This window comes from Haemaphysalis longicornis, unplaced genomic scaffold, assembly GCF_048455015.1.
Source record: "Haemaphysalis longicornis isolate Haplotype H1 unplaced genomic scaffold, Haemaphysalis longicornis Haplotype H1 scaffold_4, whole genome shotgun sequence".
NCBI lineage: Eukaryota > Metazoa > Arthropoda > Arachnida > Ixodida > Ixodidae > Haemaphysalis > Haemaphysalis longicornis.
Window position 1 is genome coordinate 130,984,152 of NW_027526361.1, and position 24,425 is coordinate 131,008,576.

General features: G+C 46.7%; 1 protein-coding gene across 4 annotated transcripts in view; it reads left to right on the forward strand.

Moving 5' to 3' along the window:
- The window catches only part of LOC144179376 (uncharacterized), a 117,649-nt gene that overhangs the window by 88,556 nt on the left and 4,668 nt on the right, over positions 1-24,425 (forward strand). For all 4 annotated transcript variants that reach the window (XM_077707711.1, XM_077707709.1, XM_077707710.1 and 1 more), the window contains 5 exons: positions 434-605; positions 4,973-5,052; positions 8,959-9,083; positions 20,681-20,769; positions 22,378-22,522. In XM_077707711.1, coding sequence (XP_077563837.1) covers positions 434-605; positions 4,973-5,052; positions 8,959-9,083; positions 20,681-20,769; positions 22,378-22,522 — 611 coding nt within the window. The remainder of the gene's footprint in view (positions 1-433; positions 606-4,972; positions 5,053-8,958; positions 9,084-20,680; positions 20,770-22,377; positions 22,523-24,425) is intronic.

The window sequence follows — 24,425 nt, forward strand, 5'->3', positions numbered from 1 at the left end:
ATGATCCACAGCGTTCCGTTTCAATTCTGCTGCTTATGACAATGATCGCAATAGGTCACGTGTGTGCACCTGGTGACAAAGGTTTCCATGACGTGATCTGAACAATAAATGTTAACTTCTCTGCTGTCTGGTGAAGTTCCCGCTACTCGTATGGTGATGTTGTTCCAAAGCATGGTGCTTCATTTGGTATTACAAGTCAACTGTTGAGCCACCAGAGAGATGAGAAACTAGCGCTGAAAGCCGAAATCGCGTCTGAAATTTTTATCTGCTGGTGTACAGACAAATGTGTGTTTGGTACAAGGTGTGCATCATAGTTTGTGCCGATCATACGCCTCTGCAGTCCAGTGGACTGGCGTGAGGAAAGGTGCTTGCCTTTCATGGGAGATGTGGGCTTCACCGTTGTTGCCCTCTGCTGTGCCACCCCCACCCCCAGGTGGGTCTGTACGCACTGGGTGGCCGTCTGCGGGTGGACCTGCACGGGGTGGTGTCCTACAGGGAGCGCTGCCACCTGGTGGACATCGGCCCCCCACTGGCCGCGGGGGGCACGGCCAGGCAGAAGATCACCGTCTTCAACAGCGGCGACTGGAACGCCTGCGTCTACATCGGTGAGGGGGGCTAACCAGCATCAGCAGTCATTTCCAAAGGAGAAAAGAGCGCTCATTTTGGTGTCACTACAGCAGCAATCAAAACCACTGCGGTAGTTTAGGGTATCAGATGTCCCTTTGTTGCCTGATGGGTTGCATTCTGCCATAACACGGATATAAATCCTACTCGTGCCGGAAAACTACTGGTGCGGTCGATATGCATGCGGTCTCGTGTGATTTTTCGTCACGTTTTCGGACATGCAGCCAATCGGACAAGACTGCACGAGATATTGACCACACCGGAAGTTTTCTGGCACCCAGAAGGATTTGCCCCTTAAAGCTCTGAATGCTAAAATTCTCAAGGTTTCTGTTTTGTATCCTGTGGTTGCAGTGGAAAATCACTTTAGAAATATGGTTTTCAGCTGACCTCAAGAAGCACAGTTTTAAATGTAGATACAGCCTACGCTCGTTACAGCGGATCCGGCAACAACAGACTTCCGGTTACAACAGACCATTTCTGTTGGTTTGTTTGGTCCCCATGCATTTTAAGGGGAATACACTCCGCTCATAACGGACGCGGCTATAGCAGACTATCGACTACCGTAAAATTCCGAGCAAGCGCCCCCCCCCCTCAGCAAGGCGGAATTACCGGCAAAGTGAAGGGGGGGCGCTATCCCGGAACGGCACCAAAATTCGAGAGGGCGGCGACAATTGTTTTTACTGAAAAAAAACGCAGTGCGCGTGTTTTTAAACTTTCATTAGGAAGATTAACTTTATTACGCAAAAGATGTTACTGTTAGTTACTTTGGAAACCATTGGAAAACTTAGCAGGAAAAAAAAAAAGTTCCCTGCACTCTGCTGCCTCAGTCTTCGAGTGCCACGGCTTGATCTTACTGCTGTTCGTCACTTTCGAAACCATCGAAAGGCTCCTCAGAGTCTGTAGCCAAAAACAGTTCAGCGCACTCGTCTTTCAGTCCGCCCCAGTCTTCTGGCACCACGGCTCCGACATCTGCCAGCCCGCCATGCAGGTCGCCGTCCTCGGAGCCATCGATTGCGTTTGCAATGCCGCACCCCTTGATGCAGCGCGCCACAAGGACATGCTGCCATGACGGCTTCTTAAAGTTGCCTTTTGACGTCATTTCGCCATCGCAGGAAGCTCGCGGAAGTCCGGAAGGCGCTTAATGCCTCCGCAGATTCCTCGGGCGTCCTCTGGCTCTCGTACATGGTGTGGCACATTGCAACGCCGAACCGCTGCTTCCAAACCGGCTTATGTAGTGGCTGGAAGCTACAAAGTTACCTAACTGCATGCTGTTTGCTATTTTCACAGCCTCTTCAGACAGCAGCCGGTTGCTAACGGCGCGTCCCGCGCTTCTTTCGCGCTCTAAGAACTCGAACAGCGTATCGTCCACGTACTCGCTGAACACTGGGGCACTGTTGCTTAGCTTCCGTCGAAGTTTTGCTTTTCCGAAGTTTTACTGCAGGAGATTGTCGAAATTCACCTATTCACGTATGCGTTTTCGGTCGAGCTTGAACTGTCGAGAGGTCTGGTGCACATTTTTCCCGTGCTCTCGGTGCCATCGGATCACCTCAATTTTCTTTGCAACTGTGTAGGAATGCATGACCTACCACCGCCAAAACAAAGAAACAAATGGCGTGTAGCATTCAGTTGAAGCAGATTGGATTGGATTCTTAGACTGGCTTCAGCAAGCCAGTGTTGCCTGCACGTGGTGCGTGATAACTGCGTGGAGGGAGGGGGGGGCGCTTTCCCGGAATGGTGCGGAAATTTGAAATTAGCACTGAAGTAGTGGGGGGGCGCTTGCACGGGTTGGGGTGCTTGCTCGGAATTTTACGGTACAACAGACTAAATTGCATGTGGAAATTGTTTTGAGTGAATGTTAATAGCGGATTTTCGCGTTGCCGGCACTTGATACGCTTTTTCTTTTAATTTGGTTAGGAAACTTCTATGTCTGGCAACATTGTCGGCGTAGAGTGAGTCGTTGGCGTCGCCAAGTCAAGCGAGTGCTGGTGCCTTCTTTTGTGTGTACGTGCCTGCGTGCGTGTGGGACCAGCGGCAAGATAACTGATTTCATTGTCGGGTAAACTTAGCATAGTTAACGCTATAGATAATAGCAAAAAACAGGCTGACATCACCAGAAGTATGGGCCTGTCTAAGCAGACAGTCCGCTCGACCGCCAAGAAAAAGCACACTGTCCAAAAATTCCACTTTGGGGATTTTGTAGAAGAGCGCTTTCGAATACGCTAAGTGGCGCACCCGGAGTTCGCGTCTGCCCTAGTTCAGTGAAGTTCAGCATTTATTATTCCCACGCATACATCGTTCTCGTTTGTTCGAAAAAAAAAGTAAGAAATGCCTCAAGCAGGGGCATGGTTCCCATCCATAGTGTTTGATCTGCCACTGGCCGTGTGGAGTCCTGCTGGTCTATCTTTCGATTTCATCGTTGTCCTTCATATTTTACTGACCAGACTAAGATCATTAAAAATGCAGGAACTGCCTTGGGGAAACGTCGGGCAGCGATCCAAATTGTTTCACGAACAGTTTCGGGTAAACCTGCCTCGTCACGAAGGGTTTGAAAAGAGCCTGGCTAATTCTGCTGGCCAATGACTGATTTTTATAGCTCGTTAGTGATTGCTTCTAGTTATATTCTTGCTTTATTCGCTCAGCTTAGCGTGTGTTTCTACGCACTCGACCGCATGTGCTGGTGCAAAGCTTCAAAAACAGCTTAAGGCGATTCTTTTCCCCTGCGTGAGCACTGTATATAAAACAAATTGTCTGTGGCATGTACACGCAATATAGTAGGTGAAAATTCCCACTTTATGCTCAAATGCCCCCTTCTTCCACCCCCCCCCCCTTCCCTCTGTTTAAATACTGCATACTTCATGTACAGCGGACATTTAAAATTTTTTTCCAGATTAAGAGGGTCCATTGTAACAGGCGTAGACTGCAGTAGGTAGGCAAGAAATGGAGATGGCATGCAACTCTTTGTGAAATAAAGGCTTAATTTGTGCAGGGTTCGCACAGGTCCTTGAAAACCTTGAAAACCCTTGAATTTAGAAGTCCCTATTTCAAGGCCTTGAAAGTCCTGGAATTTTTAAATGGTCCTTGAAAACCCTTGATTTTCCTGGAGAGAATCAATGGCCCTGTCTTTTCACGAGAATTTAAAGAGCTTGTCGTGGATTTTAGGCGCCAACAAATGTAAGGAAACATTGTAACAATCAACTTTCAGTGTATCGGGTGAAATTGCAACAAGTTTGGTGAATTTTCACTATGAGGCAACATTGCGAGCAGGCACTTCTCAATCCAATCCATGTCAGGATACAATCCAATGAAAGCCGGCTTCTGTTCTCTATCTTGCATCTTCCATCTAGTCTGTGGATGCTCGCTCATTGCATGTTTGCTGTGCCTCATATGCTCCATCTGCGTTTGCTTTTTACGTGCCAATGGCAGACGTGTACATTGTTCGTCCTGCCTTGCAGCAACACTCGCCGATTTAATTTCATCTGATACCCTTTCTGACAAAGCAAGAGATGCAGGCAGGATTAACTAAGTTTTGAAATCAGACAGCCTGAGCAAAACATCAAGAAAAAAGAAAAACACCAGCCATGAAATAAAAAAAGGTGGGGGAGCATTCATGAACCCGTTAGCACCTATCTAAACGTGCACTAATGTGCTTAGGTATTGTGCAAGAAACAAACTTTTGCACTGTGTTGAAAAAGTTATAAATAATCGCAGATAAAACATTAGATGGGGACTTTTGAGATGTATTTTCTGGTCCTTGAAAACCCTTGAATTTTTGCTTTTGAAGCCTGTACGAACCCTGTTTGTGGGTCTGTTCAGTAATTACGAACTCAGCTAACATGGACATTTTGTCTGGTCTTTTGAGGTCCGAATTAAGCTTCTAGTGTTTGAACAGAGTCCTTTTAAGACACTTGATACCAGCTTGACGTCACTGCTGCGAGCTGTTAGAATGTGTGGTGGGCCATGTTTTATAAGTTTGCAAGCAGGAAGGAGAACTTTTGAAGGGGTAAATTGGATTGAATTGAGGTTGTAATGAACTTCACAAGTAGGCTGACTGACTGAATGATATTTCCTAGGGGTCCTTTGATCTTGGTTGGCTTAGTGAGCTTAGTTTTTGAAGTTTCATGAAGAAAAGATTGTGTATCACCTATTTCTAGACGAACAAGGCGCTTTTGAGTTTGTGGTCGGCCAAGTGCCACGACAGCTACAAGAATTATGATCTTCCTGTACCAACAAAGTTGTTCAGTTTTTAGTGTCCCTTGAACAACCACTGCATCCACTTGGAGTTCGCATGTTGTCAGGTTGCTGGCATGGTGTGTTTGGCGATCGCTGGGGTTATTGCTCTTTTGTGCAGAAACTGGACCAGATGCCACCGGCCGCGGAGTGCTCTCAGTCTCCCCTTGCTGCTTTGTGTTGGGCTGCCAGGAATCCAAGGTTTGGGACTTTTCTCCACGCTATGAGTCTTACTGATAATTAAAATGGTGTTTTTCATGTGGACTACGCGTTCAAGTGAACAAGATCTCAGCCACAGATTTCTTGCATCTGAAATTTTATGCAATTTTTCATGAAATTTTATACGTTTTTTTAGGTTTGTATGTTGTTGAGCTGTGTGTGCAAAATAAGCACTGTGAATGGGATAACAGTGGCTTAGTCGCTATTACTGCTGCAGGGGCATCACGGCCCAATGCGCATTGCGATGAAGCTGCACCAAAGGAAATAGCTCGCATATAATCCGCACCTCTACTTCACCCCTGAAATTTTCCAATTTTTGGTGCGGGTTATACGTGCGAAAATATGGTAATCGGCTCAGTGGACGTGCCTTGTTGTACAGCAAGATTTTTTAGGGGCGAAGCTCCTTAGGGCGTGGGTCTGTCCATCCTCGACGTATGTATGTAGCCACCTCTAGTTTAGTTCTTGGATTGTTTACTAGATGGCGTGGCTACCTCTAGTTTAGTTCTTGGATTGTTTACTAGATGGCGTGGCTACCTCTAGTTTAGTTCTTGGATTGTTTACTAGATGGCGGGGAGCGTTGTAATAAAATCCGTTCGCTATTGGCGCGCGCTCGGAGTCGCCCGATGGATAAGGCTGCAGATGTGCGAGCCCGCGAGGCAGAAGCGCTCCGTGAAGCTGCGCGACGCCGCCGCCAAGATCCTGCCGTACGAGAGCGGGAGGCCGAAGCGTGTCGTCTGGCTGCGCGATGACGCCGCCAAGATCGCAGCGTTCGAGAACGAGAGGCCCAAGCGTCACGGCAACGGCGCGAGGACCCTGCCGTACGCGAAGCGGCACGGCTGCGGCGCGAAGAGGATCTCCAAAACGTCAGAGAACGGGAAGCGGCGAGAAAGCGCGCGTATCGGCAGGCAGACCCCGATGCAGTCAGAGCTCGTGAGGAGTCTGCAAAACGCATCAGGCGAGCTCAGCCCCAAGGTGCCGACACGCGGTTTAAGCGAGACTTTCTAGACGTTACGTTCGGACACAGATGTAGTGGGCGAACTTTCACTGAAGAGTCACGGTTTTACCGATGATTTCCCCTCAGGAGCTTCGCCCACTCATCATCATTCACCCCGTGGATATGCTGTGAATTTTTTCAACTGCATTTCTTCCCCTGGTAACGCTCTGTTCACACGCGGGTGGAAAACAGTTTGGTAACTACTTGTACGTCTTTCATCCAAATAAACGTGACATAATTGCACGTCACTCCTTTTACCAATGTCTGCATTATGCAGTCAATAATTCGAATAATATACAGGGGTATAGTGTGTTGGAGCAGATCTCGTCGCAACAACTGTCAGCTTCAATGAAATTTTTGGCACGTCCTGTCAGTTGTGTCGTAGGGGGATTTGACTGCAGCACCTTTTCAGCCACTCGCCACCATGCTCTGCTTACTGTGCAACTGTGTTTTATCCAAAGCCATTTCGTGTCCGTTACTGTCTCCATGACTGTCTGTGCCTCTTTGGCATGCATTTTGTGTGATGAGCTCCTTTTCTGCGGATTTGTGTGTGTCAGTCTGAGATGTTGGTTACTAGCCATCTACAAGTACTGAAATCTTTGGATCGAGCCTGAGCATTTTGTGAAGACTCATTTTGTATATTACATCAAATAGTACTATATTTCGCGGCTTTTAAAAAATCAGCAGCAATGGATAAGGGATCAGTAAGGTTGAAGCAAGTAAGCAGAGCACCATTGCTGCCCAGTCCTTGCAGTTGACTGTCTATAGAAGGTTTGGTTTCAGATGGCTTTCCAAAAAGTTTTGGGCATGCTTATGTACAGGGAAGCCCCAGTAGTGGCTGCCAAAGTGCTTGCGCACTAAAATCGTTTAGTACAGTATTGTCATTTATATAACTTTCCAAACACATACGGTATGTCCATGTGTACATGCTGTGACAGTAGAATTTCATTGGGAAGGAACTTTTTCTTTTTTTTTTTTCCGGTGAAGGTTCTGAAAATTGTACCGTCTCGTACTCAGTTTGATGTTTCTTTTCTCCTATCCGAAACTGTGATTAGAGCTGAAATTCATACACCTGAGCAGTAATATGCACAAAACACATGTTCTCCACGTTAAACCCGGTCAGTATTCGTGTTGCATGGTCTCATACTCCTTGTGCCAGTACACTGAAATGAGTTCTTCTCTCCACTAAAGATGAATCGACTTCGCAAACAGCCCTGCCAAAAAAATACCACAACTAAGGCCATTACGGCCAATACAATGAATATAAGGGGAAGACACTTGTTTTGCAGCCAAGTTGTAATGGTACTTTATTAACAGATTCTATTGCCCTGCTCTTATCCTTCATCATGCTACAAGGGGACTTACTAATTCATGACCCACCAGCTTAACTCTTGTTACCGCGAAAAATGGCCGATGCTGAGTGCTTCCACAAAACATTTTTTTTTCCGCTTAAGCTACTGTACTCATTTAGCATTGCTATGTACGAAATTGTAGCGTATAGGTTGCCCTTTCAAACGCATAACAGCAGTTTTGTGAAAGGTGCAAATATTTACAGTTTCTTGGTCAAATAAACAAAGAAATGCACAAAAGAAGTTACAATACATACAGGCATTGTGCTGAGCCTAAAAATTATTTTAGGAATTTTAAGACATACAGGTTGCTTCTACATTCCTAAGCTATGATTCAATATATACATCAAAGCTGTACAGCAAGTTTTGCATTTTTGCGGGCCCACCAACCTAGCGGCCCTGATGGCTGTGCCACTCCACGAAGCCACTCGAGAGTAAGTTAGCCTCTCTGAAATATGCATCCATTACATACTTGTTTGTGTTCTCACACAAAATCCTTATCACTTCAGTGATAAAAGACAAGAGAAAAAAAATCCAGCGCTCTTGAGGAGCGGCGCTCATTGCTCTGCAGTGTTAATCCGAGATGAGCGCCAGGCTATCTTGAAGGTGATAACGCGATACGGCGTGGTGCGTTTGGCAAAGTATCCCCACTGCACAAAGTCCAGACCTTACACATGAACGTAAAACCGCAGTCATCAAATAGGAAGCACGTTTTGTTTATAAATAGAGTGCACGCACCTTACCCCCAGCGCACCTTACCCCCAGCGCTTGTAGAAGTTTTAGGCCGTTGAATGGGAGTGTCTGCATCAGAACTAAAATCTGACGAACCCACGTCGTTGCTGGAGTCATCACTACTGCTGGGGTAAGAAGAACCAGCACCTGCAGCTGCTGAAGGCCCTGCCACAGCTGTCTGCTTTTTTGGAGCACGCTGTGAATTGGGTGCCATTTTCGCGCAACTCGCCGCTATCGCGGGTTAACATTTCACTTTCAACACTATCTCGGCACGCGAAATGTAAACAAACGATAATGAAATCGAAGAAGGAGTTGTTAATAAATACGCCAGATGGCGTTAGTTATCCACAAGGTGCCGTTTTTTTTTTTTTTTTTTTTTTTAATCATTGGAACTCAATGTCCGATGGCCTATGGCCCGGTAAGGAAAGAGTTAAAAACCATTTTGCTCCAATACGAAAAGTTTGTTTCGTGAAAACATTCCTAATGCACTACTTCGTTTATTTTAAAAACGTATTGTTTCTGTACTCAAATAAAAAGTAACACTCACTTGCCAGACAACAAGTGCCACCTAGTGCAAACTAGCTGAACTAAAATGTGTTTTATTTATTTTTATTTCATTATAGAAGTGATATACCTCTAAAATAAGCAAACTATGTTGCTAGGGATGTTTTCACGGATCTGTGAACTTTTTGAATTGGTGCACGATCGTAGCAAGTCCTATAAGGATGTGTGATCGGGTGAGCCCCTTCTAAAGCAAGGTAATCTGGCAGTGTCAGAACTGGTTTTCAACTTGGTGCTCTCTCTTGTCCACAGCTGGTGTCGCTGACGTACATGTTTGAGGACACGGGCTCCCAGGGCAAGGGGAAAGAGCCCATTCTCCCGCTGCATTCCATTCGGGTCCTCTACGGATACGAGGTGCTCCGCCATCGGGCCAAGAGGCAAGTCCCTGTCCCTCTGTGTTCAAACGTTGTCCTTCGGCGTGTAATGAACGTTTAGAGGTTATTTTGGAGGCTTTCCTTCTCGTCATAGCTTGCTCACTGGACCCAAGTAGAGCCACACGCCGTTCTGTCATTGCGGTGTCCCACAGAGGCTTCGAAAGCCAAGCGGTTTATATAATCATAAGCGTTCGAAACTCGTGAACTGCTGGAGCCTGTCATACATCTCCCTTTTGTTTAGCGCAAAGAAAACTGCAGGTACATTTGAGGCAAAATGTACGTAATTAACCGGCAGCACCCGCGTTCATTTAGTTAGGAACGCTCGTTGGGTTGGTTTTTGCGATAGTAAGTGAAAAAAAAGTGGCGGTGCAACGGCGGCACGTGCGGGTGAAAAAGAAAGCACAAAAAGAACAGAACTCCCGCTGGTGCACTACGAAGGCGGAAAATTTGAAATGCGTTAAACAAACCTCCGTTGAATTCATCAGGAGCGGAGGAGTGAGACAGGGCGGCGAAGAATGTGGTGGGTGGTAAGAGTGAGCGGATAACGGCGCCACAGCCCATTATGGTGGATCACTGCTCTGCACTTCTGACCGCTTTTCATGTTTAGTGGAACGGCTTTAATTTTTTATTTTGTGCACTTATGTACTTATAAGACACTTGTGTTAGAGGGGCCATGCAGACACTTCGCTCAAATAAGCTACTATATAATCAGGAGAAAAGGGAATGGCCATGCGAACCACTAGCTCATTTCCCACACTAGAACATATGACGATTTATGGGCAGCTGTGTGATTGGCTGAGGCTGGCAAAAGCAAAGGGAAGTTAGTCAGGGCTTATAAGCTTGCTGAATGAGCTGTTTGTGATCAAATTTAGGGCACATTCTTTTTATAGTGTAGAATGGTAGGGTAAACAATGAGTTACGAACGCACACGTAAACATGCAGTATGCTTGTTATGGCTGGACAGCAGTTGGGCACTTTGGGGTTGTCTCGCATGACACCGGCCAGCTGGCATGGGCAACATTGCCTTACGGGACCTTTGTTTCAAGAAATGATCACTGTCAGCTGTGGCAAAAATAGGCCAGTTGCAACCTTGGTTAAAAACAAAGCGAGTGTGTACAGTAGTAGTCTTTAACTCTTTCTTTACGGCGGAAAAATGGCCGATTTTAAGGGCTTCCACAAAACGTTTTTTTTCTCTTGAGCTACTGGACACCAGTGTTGCGGAGTTACCAATCCGGAATTGGAATCATTCCGGATTCATTCCACCTTTTTTAGGTGCCGGAATGGAATGGGAATGGAATGAGGACAATGGCTGGAGGAATGGAATGGGAATGGAATTAAGCGCATTTTTCCCGGAATGGAATGGGAATGGAATAGTGATTTTTAGACGACGACGTCAACATCCCTGGCGCTGTCCTGATACTAATTAATCAGTGGCGACGACAGCGCCGGTATATGAAAACGAGAACGAAGACCCGGCATCTCGAGTAACCTAATCCCCGCAGCCTGTGGCAGCGCTGGTGCAACTGAACTTCGAGCAGCGCAAGCGCGTTTGGCCGCCAGGCCGGTGGCGATGTTAGGTCCGCTCTTAGTGCTGTGGCAAGCTTTTTGAGGCAGAGCTTTCTCTGTACAACTAACTGTCTGTGGCGCCGATGGCAGACCGGTGTGTCAGTTGCAGGCGCCTTGTGCCCAGGCCAGCCAGCGGGGAATACCATCGAGAAGCAGGAGGGAAGAAATACGAACGGCGCGCATTCAAAGCCGCGGTGTTTCTCACAGCAAGGAGATGCTGCGAAACGTTGGAACTACCAATATAAAGCATTCATGCATGAAACATGAAACAAGGAGTCTGCTTGGCATTCTCCTCCCACCCTCCGTGCCCGGCGCGCAATGAATAGCGTTGTAGCTTGTAAGCCCACCTGGTAGGCATCTCTCGGGAATGCGGCGCCAACCTGTGGACCTTTTGTCCGTCTGTTGCAGCGGGGCCCCGGGGCTCCAGCAAATCAAAACCAAGGCAGTAAAAATTATATTGTGGGTGTGGGCCCTGTGTGCCCGGCACCCGCCATAGGCATAAGAAGCGAGCTTCGGATGTGTTACTGAGATTTCTACCTCCACACTGTGGTACGGTAGTGGGAAGCTGTGATATATGCTTGCATAAGATATTAAATACGACAATGCGGAAGACACAGCTGCCAAAGGACGTTTGTTTCTAACAGTTCCGGCTCCAGCAGCGCCCTTGTTTGCGAGTGCTTTGACAGCTCTCTGCAGTGAGACACCGTGCTTTGCTTCGATCCGAAAGTACGGCCTTCTCCTCCAGTGGTTCCAAACTGGTTCGTGGTTTGATTGCTGTGTTTCTGTGCATGGGGCCTTTGCGCCCGGAGTACAAACGTACCTGATTACTGAAGCCTTAGTCGTCGGCGTGAAAGTTGGAGCACCGCCACTATTCAGGTATACGGAGGCCTCATTTCAAAATTTTGATCAGGTCCTCGTGCCTAGTGGTGGCGCGTTCACGGAAACAAACTGCCTGATCATACTCCTTTATTTTGCCAGGGCTCTCGTCACAATATGGTTCTGTCACTTTAAATTAAGGGCTCATAAATAATGCCCTGTATTGAAGGGAATGGGCTGAGGTAGTGCCAGGGCAATAACCAAGCGAAATGGAGGTCAACGTGGAAGCGGTGGTGACTTTCCTACTGTGAATGCAAAACTGTTAACGGTGTTCTTTGACGCTGCCTTCCAGTCTCTCGCGTTGGCACAGTAGCATTATTGCTCCATGCTCTAAATTCACCTGAAATCATTCAAGTAAGCATTTAGAATGCGTGTACATGTGAGAAAGCTCCGCGCGACATTCCTGTGAGTTATCCACAGTATACTAATTACGCTGGTATGATGGTACGCAAAGCAGATATAGCACGACAGAACGCGACAGACTGTGCAACGAAACTGTCATCAACGTAATAGCTGCTTCACCTCGCGTCGCGCAGAAACAAACCGTTAAAACAAGCTAACATGCAAACACCAAAATGAGTAGCGGGATCCACCTACTTATTATGTAAAAACTGGCAGTGTGACACTGCCCCCTTTTAGAGCGGAAGCTTTCTTAGTGAGACCAATGGCATTCTGTCAAAAAAAATTTACATTTCCACATATACTGGTTGCTGTACCGAAAAGCTCTGCTGACATCTCTGGACGCACGGTGCGTGCGTGAAACCGGGGACCGCAAAAAAAAAGTCTCCCCATCTCTCTCTCTAAAACCGGGCTTTCATTGTGTCAGAAAGGTTACATAAAAAGAACAGTTCTAAATAAGACTTCACACGCGTCGACCGTGAAGACAAAGTGCAATACGTAGTATATCGTTATCTCATAAAACACGTAACCGTGTACATTTCGATCGTTCGTAGATGCGTTACTTGTGCATGAGAAATCGTCGCATGGGTTCGTTGTTGGCTTGCGATTTGGGAGTTTGAATGTTTGGCGATTGGTTGGATACACTTTCAGCGAAATTTGAACAAACTTGTAGCTTTCGCACTTTTCTCTACTTTCGTTAGGAAGGGATGGTAAATGTTCGCATTAGAATTGTAGTTGTTCTGCACGAGATATGCAAGCAAGCTGCTACCATCTCCCAAATCGGTGACAAGTGGCACATTTTGCATACTTTTGCAGTTTTCAACGCATAGGATAACGTCAGATTCATGTTGCATTCCTCGATAGCTCGATAGAGCGCCTAAGGCAGTTTTTACATTGAGGAATTAAAGGAATGGAATTGACCTGACCGCCCATTCCAGGAATGGGAATCGGCTAAATTCTGTAATTCCGAGGAATTGAAATGAATGGAATCACGACAAGTTCTAATTCCTCGGAATGGAATTGGAATGGAATTGGGATGCCCATTCCGCAACACTGCTGGACACACGTAGCCTTGCTATGCATGAAATTGTAGCTTATAGATTGCTATTCCAAACACAAAGCAGCAGTTTTGATAAAGGTACAATTACTTACAGTTTATTCGTTAAGTAATCAGAAAAAAGCCCCCAGAAAAGTATACGAAAAACACAAATCAGCACTTTTACCGAGACAAAAAATTATTTCAGGTATTTTAAAATATACAAATTGTTCCTACGTTCCTTGGCTATGATTAAATTTATAAATCAACAGTGTACACCAAGTTTTGGATTTTTGAGGGCCCGTCACCCTAGCGCAACTGACGGCTGTGCCACGCCGCGAGGGCACTCAAGGGTGAGTGAGTCTCTGTAAAATGTGCATCCAAGTACCATACTTACCCGATTCTAACGTGCACTTTTTTTCCGGAAAAATAGGTCGAAAAATTCCATGCGCGTTAGATGCGGATACGAAACCGAAACAGCAAAAATTTCGTCTCACCCAACGCCATCGCCAAGTCAAGACGGCGCTAAAGCTTTTAGCAACGATTTTTCGCACGCAGAAAGCATAGGCGCCTAGGCTTTTCTATCGGCGTTTTCACAAATTGTCAAATCGTTCCACTTGCGCGCTTGATAACAGCAATGGCAGCAGTGGCTCTCGCGCGTTCAAAACGAGCGGTCTGCTGAAGCGTTCGCCTATGGAGAAGCTCGCGGGATGGGCGTGTGAGGCGTGGGCCACGATCCCATCGACCATGGTTGAACGTTGGTTCAGAACTGTGGCATCGCGAACATGCTTGACGGCACCGAGGACGAGATGTTGTGGTCAGCGGAGAGCGATGAGGAGTGAGATGAGTGAGATTACTTCGGGAAATAAATCACCCGTTTCTCTCGCATTCGTTTTTCTTGCTCACACAGTTCCGTGCACGTTACAATCGGAGGTGCAAGTTTTTTCGGTTTTTTGTCAGGAAAATCGGGTGCGTGTTAGAATCGGGTTATTACAATATACTCTTTTGTGTCCTCGCACAAAATCTTGATCAGTTCGGTGGTAAAAAACAAGAAAAAAAAATCGAGCGCTCTCTACAAGCGTCGCACCTGAACCCTGCAGCGCTAATCTGACATGAGCGCAAGGTTATCTTGAAGGTGATAGCGTGATACGGCGCGGTGCATTTGGCAAAATATCCCGGCCGTACGTTCTCGAGACCCTAAACACAAAATCAAAACCGCAGTCGTCAGATAAGAAGCACGTTTTGTTTATAAATACAGCGCGGGGTCACAACGAAATTACCTGCCAGCGCTTGTTGAAGTGTGAGGCACCTGAACCGGAGCTTCGTCGTCCTAACTGAAATCTGAAGATCCCACATCATTGCTTGACCCCTCACTGCTGCTGGAATCAGAAAAATCGACAGCAGGAGCTGCCGAAGGGCTTGCTACAGCAGTCCAACTGTGCGGAGCGCGGTGCGAACCCGACGCCATTTTTCCTCCTCCTCCACTCCCCCTTCGGTTCAAATTTCTCTTGCTACGCCGCCACCACACGAGACACATAAACAAACGAAACCGAAATTGAAAGAGAAGTTGCCAGTGAACACACCAGATGGCGATAGTTGTCTGTAGAGCGCGGGTTTCAGATTTTGCGGGAGATTTAAAATCATCGGACGCCGGCTTCCGATTGCCTATGGCACCGTCGTGAAAGAGTTAAGCTGTATCCTTGCACCATCTAGAGGTGCAACGGTGAACAAGGCAACAAAGGGCGTTTCGCCGTTTGTAGCAGCTTAAGGGGGGACGCGGCTTTCAACTTCAGAAAAATGACCAAAACATCGTTTTTTTGAAACCCGCATATTCGTCTTCTATGTTTCCTATTCTATGCGTCTGCAAAGTTTTTACGCTGAAAAGCGTCGCAAAGTGGCATAAAAAAATACTTTTGTCAGGCGCGGTGACAAACTATCAGCGCAAAAGGGCGAAAAAACTGCAATTTTCGGAGCGCTCTATCTCCGCAACGGTGCCACCGGGCGCGGCCATTTTGATATGGTTAGATCGGCCGAGCGATCGTTTTTCCGGTTCCGCTCGTCTCTTGTATCTTCGTTCATTCACAAACGCACAAACGGCAGAAAAGAAACGACGCACAAACGAAGCTAGAAATAGATGCTGAAGCGATATTGGTCCTCCGGTCGGGGCGCAGAACAACGACCCTCCTGATTGGATGTCGCGGGCGCAACGCAAGATGGCGGCCGCCTGAGCTGCGTAGCGAGCGGATTGAGTTCATTTTCGCCGCTTCGCTCGGCCGAGTTTCTGTTCAATCTGTGGTATTCAACACGCACGTTATCGCGATGGGAATGCCAGAGATAATGATAATGAGCCAGATTACGGGAAGTTGTGTGGCTCGAAAGGCGGAGGTCATCGAACACTTCGTGGTGCGCGTGATTCTACCGTCGCCAGACCTTGGAGGGTGACGCGGTGTGCGCGCTTGCGATAGTGGTTCGTGAAGTGAACTTTTAGTCGGATTTGCGATGTTTACACGCTTAGTTATTGCTGTGTTTTGACTGTGGGCTCGCTAGCCTTGAGAAAGAAACGGTCGACGCGTCAAACGCTGCGGCGCGCACGGCATAGCCGACGCGCATTGGAGCATCACATGACTGGGCAACCGGTTACGATTGAACGCCAGTAATTGTAATTAATGCCTGCGACGTTAAATTTAATCTTAAAAGCGACCTGACCAGCCATATCAGGTATAATCAAAGTTCGATATGTCCCGGTAAGCGTGCGCTGCGATGCGCGCGAGCCATATCGCCTTTCTTGCACAACGTTTCCCGTGCACTTGTAATTTTCATGCAAACAGGTTTGAGTTAGTAATATAGGAATAAAAATATGTTCTCTGCATTAAAAATGTACGTTACTGTCGCAGCATTTAACAGTGATTTTTTAGGGAAATTATTGATACCATTACTTAGGGCATACTGGCTTTGCTGCTAGAAATATTGGATGCCTTGAATGTCAAAAGTAGTAAAAAAATATGCTCTTGCGTTGAAGTTCGGAGTTATGCAGAATACTCTACCAAGCTTCAAAGTAGCTCATTTTAATCCTTGTGGTATGCAAACTTTTGGCAATGAACACCTGCACGTATGAGTACTAAGTTGCTGTGCCAGGCAAGATGATAAAACAAAAAAAGCCAAAAATGTTCAAATTTAAGTAAAAAAAAATGCTCAACTTGTTGCCATGGTGACAACACTGCAAAAGGAGGCTGTTCAGTGCGATACAGCCAACCAGCTAACCTACTTTGCATTGAAAGCCCATTGAAACACATCTCCCCCTTCGTTTGGTCTGCAAAGTGGGGTATGTACTCTTCACGGAGGAGCTGAAAATGATGTTTTCTGGAAAGAAAAAGGCTGTAAAAGGCACTCCAATTTCAAGGCAAGGCATTCCAGAAGCCCCATGTTCAAAAGGACATGAAAGGCTTCAACCATGACGACTTTTGATAAGTGAAACCTATGTTGCAACTTCGGAAGCCGTTTTCTCAAAACCGTTTTTTTTGCCACCTCCGTCGCTTGTACCAGGGATTTTTTTGTGACCGCTGGGTCTATTTTGATTTCGTTTCTTGCATTACATTCCTTGATGAACAGTTCAGGTCGTGACACTCTTGGTTTTCCAGATTTGTTTTTTTGTGATTTTTTTATTCAAATAATCGTTCACAGTCAACATGCCTGTTGCACATTAACCTTTAAAAAAATGAAAACTAAAAAACATTGTGTTGTAAAAAAAAATTCTAAAACTGTCACGACCTCGTCCATTCATTTGGGAATGCAAAGCACTTCGAACAAGTTTTCTATTGTGTTTTATAAGCCGCTCAAGCTCGGTACAAGCGGAACAGAAAGAAAATTTAATATATAAAAAAGTTTTCAAAATATTAGTTTGAAATTTTTATGGTGTTATCACGGAAGCATTTCCAGTTGCTGTGCCAATTTTCATCAAAATCCACAAAGAAATAAAAAAGTTGAAACATATTACCGTATTTACTCGAATCTAGGCTGATACTTTTTTTTTATAAAGTCATTTACAAAAGTCGGGGATCGGTTCAGATTTGAGGATGCGGCTTTCCTGTCATTGCTAGCCACTCAACGCCATCTCACAGCCATAAGCTTGCAGCTTGCAGGTTTGCAGGCGCCATTTTGCTTGTTTGAACGTTGTGAAACTCTGCTCTGAGCGTTCCGTGCTTGCTTACGTTCGTCGCTGCGTGACCTCGAGAAGCTCCCGTGTTCGTGGCACAATGGCGCCCACCAAGCGGTGCCACTACACCGCGGCTTTTAATCGGGACGTAGTCTTGGAGGCCGAGAGAACTTCAAAACTCCAAGCACAGCGCGAATTCGGCGTCGATGAGAAGAACGTGCGCTGATGGCGGAAGCAGCGGAACGAACTTTTCAGCTGTGCTGCCAAGCAAATGGCCTTCACAGGACCCAAGAAAGGTCGACACTACGAGGTGGAGAAGGAAGTCGCTGACTTTATCCGGCCGAAAAGAGAGGGTGGAATGCCTGTGATGATGGAGATGATGCAGGCGAAGGCGAGGGAGATCGCAAACGTACGAGGCGTCGCACGGACTCAGTTCAAGGCCAGCAGGGGCTGGGTCACCCGCTTTATGAATCGGTTCGGGTTCAGCCTGCGATGGTGGACGTCTATGTGCCAAATGTGCCCCCTGACTTCGTGGAGAAGCTGGTCGCATTCCAGCGCCTTGTCATCAAAAAACAGGTGGAAAAGGAGTACCGACTGGGCCAGATCAGTAACGCCGACCAGACCCCGGTGTATTTCGACATGCCTGTGGCCTACACCATGAATGGCAAGGGCGTGCAAGAAGTCAAGGTCAAAACTGCAGGCCATGATCGTAGAATCAGCGCGCCATTGTGATGTTGTGTTGCACGGCCGATGGGCAAAAGCTGCCGCCATGCATTATTTTTAAACAAAAAGACTCTTCCAGCCGGGGAAGTTTTCCCTAAGAAAGTTGTTGTGCGAGCCCACGAGAATGGGTGGGTGAGTGGTGCCCTCGTCGAAGATTGGGTCAAGACTGTTTGGCAGCAACGTGCTGGTTCTCTGCTGTTTAAGGAGTCACTCCTGGTTCTGTACTCCTACTGCGGCCACATGACAGATGCCATTACGTCCGTGCTTTTGGAGGGCGATACGGACATTGCGGTAATACCCGGCTACAACCGCTTCGTGTGGCCATCAACAAGCCATTCAAGGACAGGCTGCGGAAGCATTACAATAACTGGCTGACGCTGCAGGATCACCAACTGGCACCGACCAGGCGCATCAAGCGCGCTTCACTCAGCCAACTGGCGAACTGGGTCGCCGTGGCATGGGCCGAAATTCCGGTCGAGGTAATTGTGTGGGTACCTGCCGTGGTGGCTCAGTGGCTAAGGTGTTGTGCTGCTGAGCACGAGGATGCGGGTTTGACACCCAGCTGCAGCGGCCGCTTTTCTGATGGAGGCGAGAAGCAAAAACGGCTATGTGTTCGAGATTTCGGCGCACATTAAAGATCCCCAGGTGGTCAAAATTAATCCAAAGCCCTCCACAACGGCGCGCCTCATCGCCTGCGTTGCTTCGGCGCGTTAAACCCTACAATCAATCAATCAAATCAATAATTGTGCGGGCCTTCCATAAGTGCAGCATTTCAAACACGCTGGACATAAGTGAGGACAGTGCGCTGTGGGAAGAGGACAGTGACAAAGTGGACAGCCGCAATGAGAGCATTGATGTCGACGACGATGACGAGTGAGCATTGAACATTCTACGACAAACACCGCAAGCGTAATAAAGTGCTTGTTCTAGTCTTTTTTTTTTTAATTCGGCTTACATTCGAGGTAAGTTTTTTTTTTATTTTCTGACCTTCTGAATTTCGGGGGTCGGCCTAGATTCGAGAAAATACAGTAACTTTCATTTTAGCTACGTGCCCTGGATATGTCATCGCATATGTCATGAAACCCGCGAAGCAGTGGGAAAATTAAAATTCCAGCTTAAATTGTTTAATTTCTCAATGAATAAAGCGTTTGCTGCCAATTAAGTACGGGGGGCATTATTAAACGCAAGAATCTTTCGAATATAACAAATTGTGTTTTGCCTTCCTGATCCCTTTAAATATCAAACTTGTGCAAGGACCCCAGAAGCCTCAAAATTCACAAATGAATGATAAGGGTGCCTTAGCACAGATAGCAAAGTGGGGGCTGTAGTTGACTTCACACTTTATTGTACCGCAGATTGTTGATGTATGCCTGACTGAATGAACCAACCAATGTCCATATGTGCATCGTGAAACTGCTTTTTTACATCTCAGTCCCTCTCTTTTACTTGCCGCCATGGAATGTTGGTTAAGGCAGTGTGTGAGGGAGTTAACATTCACCCCTGAACGAAATTGCAAATCAAGTTCTGGTGGGTGGCAGTGGCTGAATACAAAGCGAGTAGCAAAGTCACCTATGTGCATAAAATTTTGACACTTATGTCAAGGTGCGGCTTAATCACCATGCAAGACCCCAGTCTGAACCTAGTTTCATTGACTATATACTCTAAACTTCCAACGCTGCACCCTGAACTCACGCGGGAGCAGCAAATAATGTATCGAAAGGTACAGTCAGGATCGTTGCCTCACCCTTGCCTACTGAATGCATGTTTCTCAGTCATTACGACAAGATCTGCCCATTATGCAAGCAGCTCGGTACTCTCTGCCACATGATATGAGTGCGACTTCAGCCCAAAACACTCCCCTCCAATTGGCTTTTCCTCCACTAAGAACCGAATCCTTACCACTAGCGAGCGATGGGAGGTCTTGCTGTCCGGCCCCGCCTTGGAGGATCAGCTATGGCTGGTTACCAGGAGCCAGGTGGTGAAGGCAGCAATGTAATCCTGTAAAGAGGGATCCACTCTCATCCAGCGCGTTTAGCGCTGACATGCTCTGCAAGAAAAGTTTTTCCTCCTCCTGAACCTATTGCACTGAAAGTATGATTTGCATGCAGCAAGAAATGAATAAATAGTCTTTTAAATGCAGAGCATTTCAGTAACTCACGATGTCACCCGCGTTGACGTCCGTAGGCGTAGTCCGCACCCCTCCCCCTACACTATATAAAAAAAACTACTGTCCGGCGCCTGGTTTCGATCCCTCGACCCTGCGGGCGGAACGCAATGTACATGGTGCTCTACCCACTGCGCCACAAAGCCCGACACAGAATGGGAGGCTACGAACGTGCCTTATATCCTTGACTCATTCAAATTACTGCTGACGAGCGCTCTCTCGTCAGCAGTTGCCACAAGTGCAACAGCATTAACGTAACGCAAACTACTTAACGTCGTGCGCCCCCGGAAATGCTCTGCATTTGATCGTGCCCCTCGCGAGGGGGATGTTTCACTGCGTCGCCATGCGAACAGTTTGCCATTATAGTTTCCGCCCTCTCCGGTCGGTGTCGCCACGGTTCAAACCACGGCAGGGGAGCTGCGCGGGCGTTCGTTGATCGGCGTGCGTTCCGGCGTGGTAGCTAGTGCTTTTGTTACTGCTGGTCCAGATGTGTGAAGGGAAAGGAATGAGGGGGGGGGGCTGCCCATATACCATTTTGATTTGCCACTCAAATATCAGATGGCCACCAGAGTTTTCTATAGGCGGCCGCATCTAAAAGAAAAGAGAACTATGCTTTGCCAACTCTTGCCAAGCAACCCTTAATGTGTCCTTTGTGTTCACCACGCTCCCCCCCCCCATTGCAGAGCCTTTGCCAGGCCCGACTGCAAGCGGCAGCCCTCCGAACTGATGCTGCCTTTCCTGGCGTCTTTCCAAGATGAGAACAGCGGAGATGGTAGGTCACCACTGAAACTCTCGCGTAAGTTTGGCTTGCCATTTGGTCACAGCATGCCCAAGCGTATGGCAAGCTCGGCTTTGTGAAGGTTAGCAGCCCTGTGATGAAGACAGGGGGTTGCTATCAGTGTTATGAAATATGTTTTGTGGGCTTCAGTGACCGAGTTTTGCTTCTGAAATACCTGTTGACTGATAGATTGATTTGATTGTTGGGTGAGGCTCTTTAAACTGTTCTTTGATTGGAGGAGTTCCCGGATTATTGCAGAGGGTGTGTTGCCGCTTCAGTGGAGCTGTGGGGGACTTTGACCTGGACTGTAGTGGACTGCCGAAAAAGAGGGCAACACCCTTTGTGTTTTGCCGCTTTGGCAAACACCACATATGGAGCTGGCACTGCCTGTACACAGTCCTGGGGAAACTCCCTTACAAACATTCAGCAATGCGAACATCGTTCCTTTTTGAAGCTCGGAAAAAAAAAAGGCACAAGGGCACGTATCTTGTAGCTGCTTGGTTCTAGTGTTACCCCACTGAAGGGGGCTGTGGAACATTCCACTCACAATTGCAATTTAAATGATACAGTGCAAAAAAAAAGTCGTCACATCAGAACCTGTCGCCAAGCTTTTCTTGCCTCAAGTGTATGATCTAAGCTGTTCCATCTAATGCTTTTTTGTTCCATCTTATGCTTTTTGTTGCGTGTGTTGCGTGTTGCAACAATCTGCAGGTTTTTTTTGTGTGTGCGTGTGCGTGTGGGCACATGCGTGTATGTGCGTGCATGTGTGTGTGTGTGTGTGTACACCTCATCGTTTCGGGTCCTGTTTCTTTAATGCATTTAACGACAGACTGATCTTAGACCTGTGTTTCATTTTTACACCATTAAGAAAACAGTGGTCTTACTGAGTTTGCTGTGCTTATTTCAAATGTGCAGTTTTTTGGTTGCTCAGTCAATTAGTGCATAGCCCCTCGCAGCAGTATGTCATTGTTTAAGGCCTTGATGCAAAAAAGTTGACTTGAATGAAGTGATTTTGAATGAAGAAACATTTAGTCCAGCAAATGAATGCAATGTTGTTAGAGGAATTTTTTTAACTCTTACTGTATTTCTGATTTCACTGTGTGTCTAATTTTACTTTGAAAGTATGGTCATCAAACATTAATGAACTTATCAATATAATTCATTTTTGAAGGCTGAATAAACAAATCTGTATGGTAAGTTGCATTCTGTTGGTTGCACTCTGTTAGCTCTCAGGTTTTTGTTGCCAAAAGATTTGCATTTGCATCTGTCAAAGAGGCAATCATATCGAGGCCCCAAATAACCATCATTCGGAAATTTGGTCTTGAAAAACTGAGAAAAAAAACCAGCACAGCACCGTACTCCTATTATAGAATCTAAAATTACTGTTTATTTACTCACTTGTGGTGCACGAAACTTCGTACATTAGGAAATTGATGGCTGCAAATACAAAGAAGTCCATTTTCAAAGATGCTATTTTATTTTTGGCCCAAAGACCAGCCTGCCCTCTTAGGATTTTTTTTATGAGAGATCCGACATTCCCGTGGTGTTTCCGTCCCTCCGCCAGACTCATTTGGGCGCGCCGTCCTCTGCCTTGCATTGCAGCCCAAGTGGCAGTGTCGGATCACCTTGCGGAGGAGGTGTTCCTCCGCTCCGTCACCCAGATGACGGTGGCCGTCCTGAGCTCGGATGCCACGGCCTCCTTCCTCCACACGTCCGACGCCGCATCCTTTGCCGCCCTCGAAGACACGTGAGTGGGAGTGGAGCTTCGCTTCAGTGGGTTGACACTCGCAAGCCTGCTGAACTTGGATGCTGGAATGCTTGTCCCGCCAGAGCCTGTCGTCTTTGGGTGTGCTACGTCACGAGATTCCTGATGTGACGGGCATGGCAGAATTGCGCCACACCGTAGCCACTTTGTAAAAAGGCTCAGAACCTTGTTTGCACTGGCTTTCACTAGCAGCCATCTTGGCAGCTATGTCCTGTTGCTTGTGCCGGGAAGAGATGGGTGACTTGTTGAAATTACACCCATGATTACACTCCGATCACGGGGTTGGTAAGACCTTTTGAGTGTAAGTCTGGTGGGTGTATTAGAAGGAACCAATTTTGGGGGGTTAAATGCTAAAGCCCCACTCCCTGTTGGAGGGATCAGGGAGGAGATTTCTGCTCCAAGATTAACCCACTTTTGGTTTGAAGTTGCTATTCGTTTTCAAGTTGGTCAGTCGGTACTAGACATTTTGGCCCTAGTTGGGCTCCATTTTTCGGCATGTTGCTTGCGGCAGAGACGAGTTTTTAATACTTAAAAAATAACGAGACGTGTTTACCTCTTGAGGAATTTGGGGTTTCTTGTGGCCTGCCACGAACCCTCGCTATTTCCCTCTGTAGCAGGCAGAAAGGCAAAACCACGGCCTAATTGAGGGTTCATGCTGTTTATATAACAAAAATTCGTAGATTTTCAGAGGCTTTTCAAGGCTATGTCTGCGGATTTTTAAGGATCATGTTGTTTGTTAGAAGTCTGTATAAGAAGGATGTTTAGGGGAGGATGGAGGCTTGAAATGATGAGAAATCGTCTGAACATGAGAACATTAGTGGAGTCGAAACAGTGGCTCCAGCAATAGTCCCTTCTTCGACAATTGCTCATACTTGGATTAGCAGTGTCAGTGTGTTACAGAATGCCAACTTTTATTCGCCCAGAAGGTCAACCAAACAAACTCACTCAGTCCATACGTAGCCTCATGTTGCCTTTATGCTTAGTAAAACAAATTCAGGAAATTCCAGAATTTTCAAGTGTGTGCAAGAACCTTAGGAGGTTTCAAGGGCTTGAAAACAGGTTTTTTAGATTCAAGGGTTTTCAAGGTTTTCAATAACCCACATATACCCTGTTAGTCAGAATCATTTTTGTCGCCCCGTGATAAGCACTCTAGTCAATCATTTTTGTCGCCCCGTGATAAGCACTCGCTGCAAAAGTCATGATGCAGGTAGGGTTGCCACCTGCCCAATTTTTGACCGGCCCGACTGGTTTTTCACAGTGGGCTGGTTGCCGGTCCGTCCTTAAAACCGGTCGTCATTGGCGGGTTTTTTGGCCATCGGGCCGAGATTTTGTGTTTGTGTGTGTGTGTGTGCATTATAATCATCAGTTTAGCATATACAATAGGGGGGTGAGAATACCAAATAGTAACTCTTGAATAGAATTTTATATCGAGTTCGGAAAAAAAAGCTGAATATCGATCGAATATCAATTTTTTTTAGAGGTGGAGATTTTTCGAGGGTTTTTGTACCAAAACAGAAGCTACTTCACATGTTCGGGATCCGTGACGTTCTTCTTCAACCCAAAAAGCACGTTTCAACTTTCATTCGCAGCAGTCCAGCTGCAGAACCACTGTGAGGCGATACTTCAGGAATCTGGAGCGGGCACAATAAAGGGTTTGGGAAAAAAAAAAAAAAAAAAAAAAAAAAAAAAGCTTGCACTAGAGTTGCTGTACTGCAGTAATAGGCAACGACTAGACAGCGCCTCATAACTGTGAAGTGAGCACTTTGCAGGCAGGAAAAAGTATTACATGAAAACACGACCCAACCACAATCATGGACCACAACGAGGCACTAGTTCGGAAGCTAGCACATCAAGAGCGTGAAGCGTGATTCGTGAACGACACATT